The sequence below is a fragment of the Triticum aestivum genome, chromosome 2A (assembly GCF_018294505.1).
Source record: "Triticum aestivum cultivar Chinese Spring chromosome 2A, IWGSC CS RefSeq v2.1, whole genome shotgun sequence".
Classification (NCBI taxonomy): domain Eukaryota; kingdom Viridiplantae; phylum Streptophyta; class Magnoliopsida; order Poales; family Poaceae; genus Triticum; species Triticum aestivum.
Genome location: NC_057797.1, coordinates 6,200,467 through 6,201,796, shown reverse-complemented (window position 1 = coordinate 6,201,796; position 1,330 = coordinate 6,200,467). Strand labels below are relative to the sequence as shown.

The 1,330-nt window shown below is 43.6% G+C and overlaps 1 protein-coding gene across 1 annotated transcript; it reads right to left on the bottom strand.

Moving 5' to 3' along the window:
- Positions 1-400: 400 nt before the first annotated feature.
- On the bottom strand, positions 401-1,064 carry LOC123191277 (uncharacterized). The gene is made up of 2 exons (XM_044604090.1): positions 926-1,064; positions 401-639 (listed from the first exon to the last, which is right to left on the bottom strand). Exons 1-2 carry the CDS (start codon positions 1,002-1,004, stop codon positions 401-403), a joined length of 318 nt encoding a protein of 105 aa, XP_044460025.1. The 5' UTR covers positions 1,005-1,064.
- Between the last annotated feature and the right edge of the window lie 266 nt (positions 1,065-1,330).

Genomic DNA, 1,330 nt, shown 5'->3' with positions numbered 1-1,330 from the left:
TAGAGGTGCACAACGTTGCCTTGCCGCACAGCCGGTTCGGTAGATTGATCCTCTCGCTGTCCATGTCGAAGCCAATGGTTTGGCCTATGGAATAGCATACACATATGAATCACTTTTATATATGCACTGTTTTATAGAGAGACAAGATTTCGTAAAGATAGATCAGAGAGAGAAATACTTGCATTGTGTGGAGGTGGAGCTATAATTTACTGATTTTATACGTCCAACTAAGGTATTCAATTTGGCTCCTGCGAGAACATGTCTAAACGCAACATGACAAATCAAACTGCAACAAAGCTATGCTTTTTGAAAGATCTTAATTATTGTGAACTTGTTTTCCGCACATAAAGCATCATATCATATGCCTCGTGACAAAAAAGGCATGAGCCAATTAATTTGACTAGGCAGTGGGTAAAGGAGCAGGGGTCATCGTCGCCGTCGCCGTCTCCGCCGCTTGCAAGTCTTCGGAAGCAGACAAGGATGGATTGTCACAGCGTTTCTTGCATGCGTCCATGGTTAGGTAGCAGCGGTCATATATCAGGCAGCAGTAGCAGTATTCAGTGATGCACAGCTTGTTCTTGCCGCACAGCCCGTTCGGAAAGTTGATCTTCTCGTCGTGCAGGTCGGCGATGGTTCGGCCTGCGGTGCAACATGCGGATGTTTTGGATTTGTTAACAAGCGAGATAAACTGGTCTAAGGCAAGAGACGGAAAGAGAGAGGCAGAAATCAAGGAACAGAATAAGACAGAAACTTGTAAGAAGTAACTTGTTAAACTTGGATTAAAGACAAGGAGAAGATGGAGAAACAGAAGAGAGAAGTACAGAAATCACACGTGCATAAGCTTGATAAAAAAAGATTAGTATCATCATCACAAAGATAAAACGGAGAGAGAAGTTGTAACTTTGATGCATATATATATACTTACATTGCGCGATGGTGGCGCAGCACAGGAGATGCAGAGACAGCAGGGCTAGCGCAAGGATGCGGATCGTGTGCCTGTCCATGGTCGTCGATCGATGAAAATCTATCTGTGTGTTCTACTTCTACTAAAAGATTGCTTGCTGTGAACGAGAACTCGTGTGTGTTTATGTGTACATACCTATGGGGGTTTTAAGAGGAGGGAGAGCCGGCGCTATAACTCGTCCCGATCCCGTGCGGGAAAGATCAGGCGATGGAATTTGGAAAGATTATGTATGTCTTTCCATGTGCACTAGGCGATCGATTTGCTTCTTATTTTTCTCTCCTTCTCTAGACAAGTTTCCAAAATTTTGTGGTAGAATACGAACTGTAATATGGTAGTTACTGCTTGCCAGATTTATCTCCGGTTTTT

What these genes read in the sequence shown, in the direction of transcription:
- LOC123191277 (XM_044604090.1), bottom strand. Translation starts at nt 1,004, where the DNA reads ATGGACAGGCACACGATCCGCATCCTTGCGCTAGCCCTGCTGTCTCTG. An exon ending in CTGCGCCACCATCGCGCAAT is followed by an intron (nt 640 to 925) that starts GTAAGTATATAT and finishes GTTGCACCGCAG; the next exon opens with GCCGAACCATCGCCGACCTG.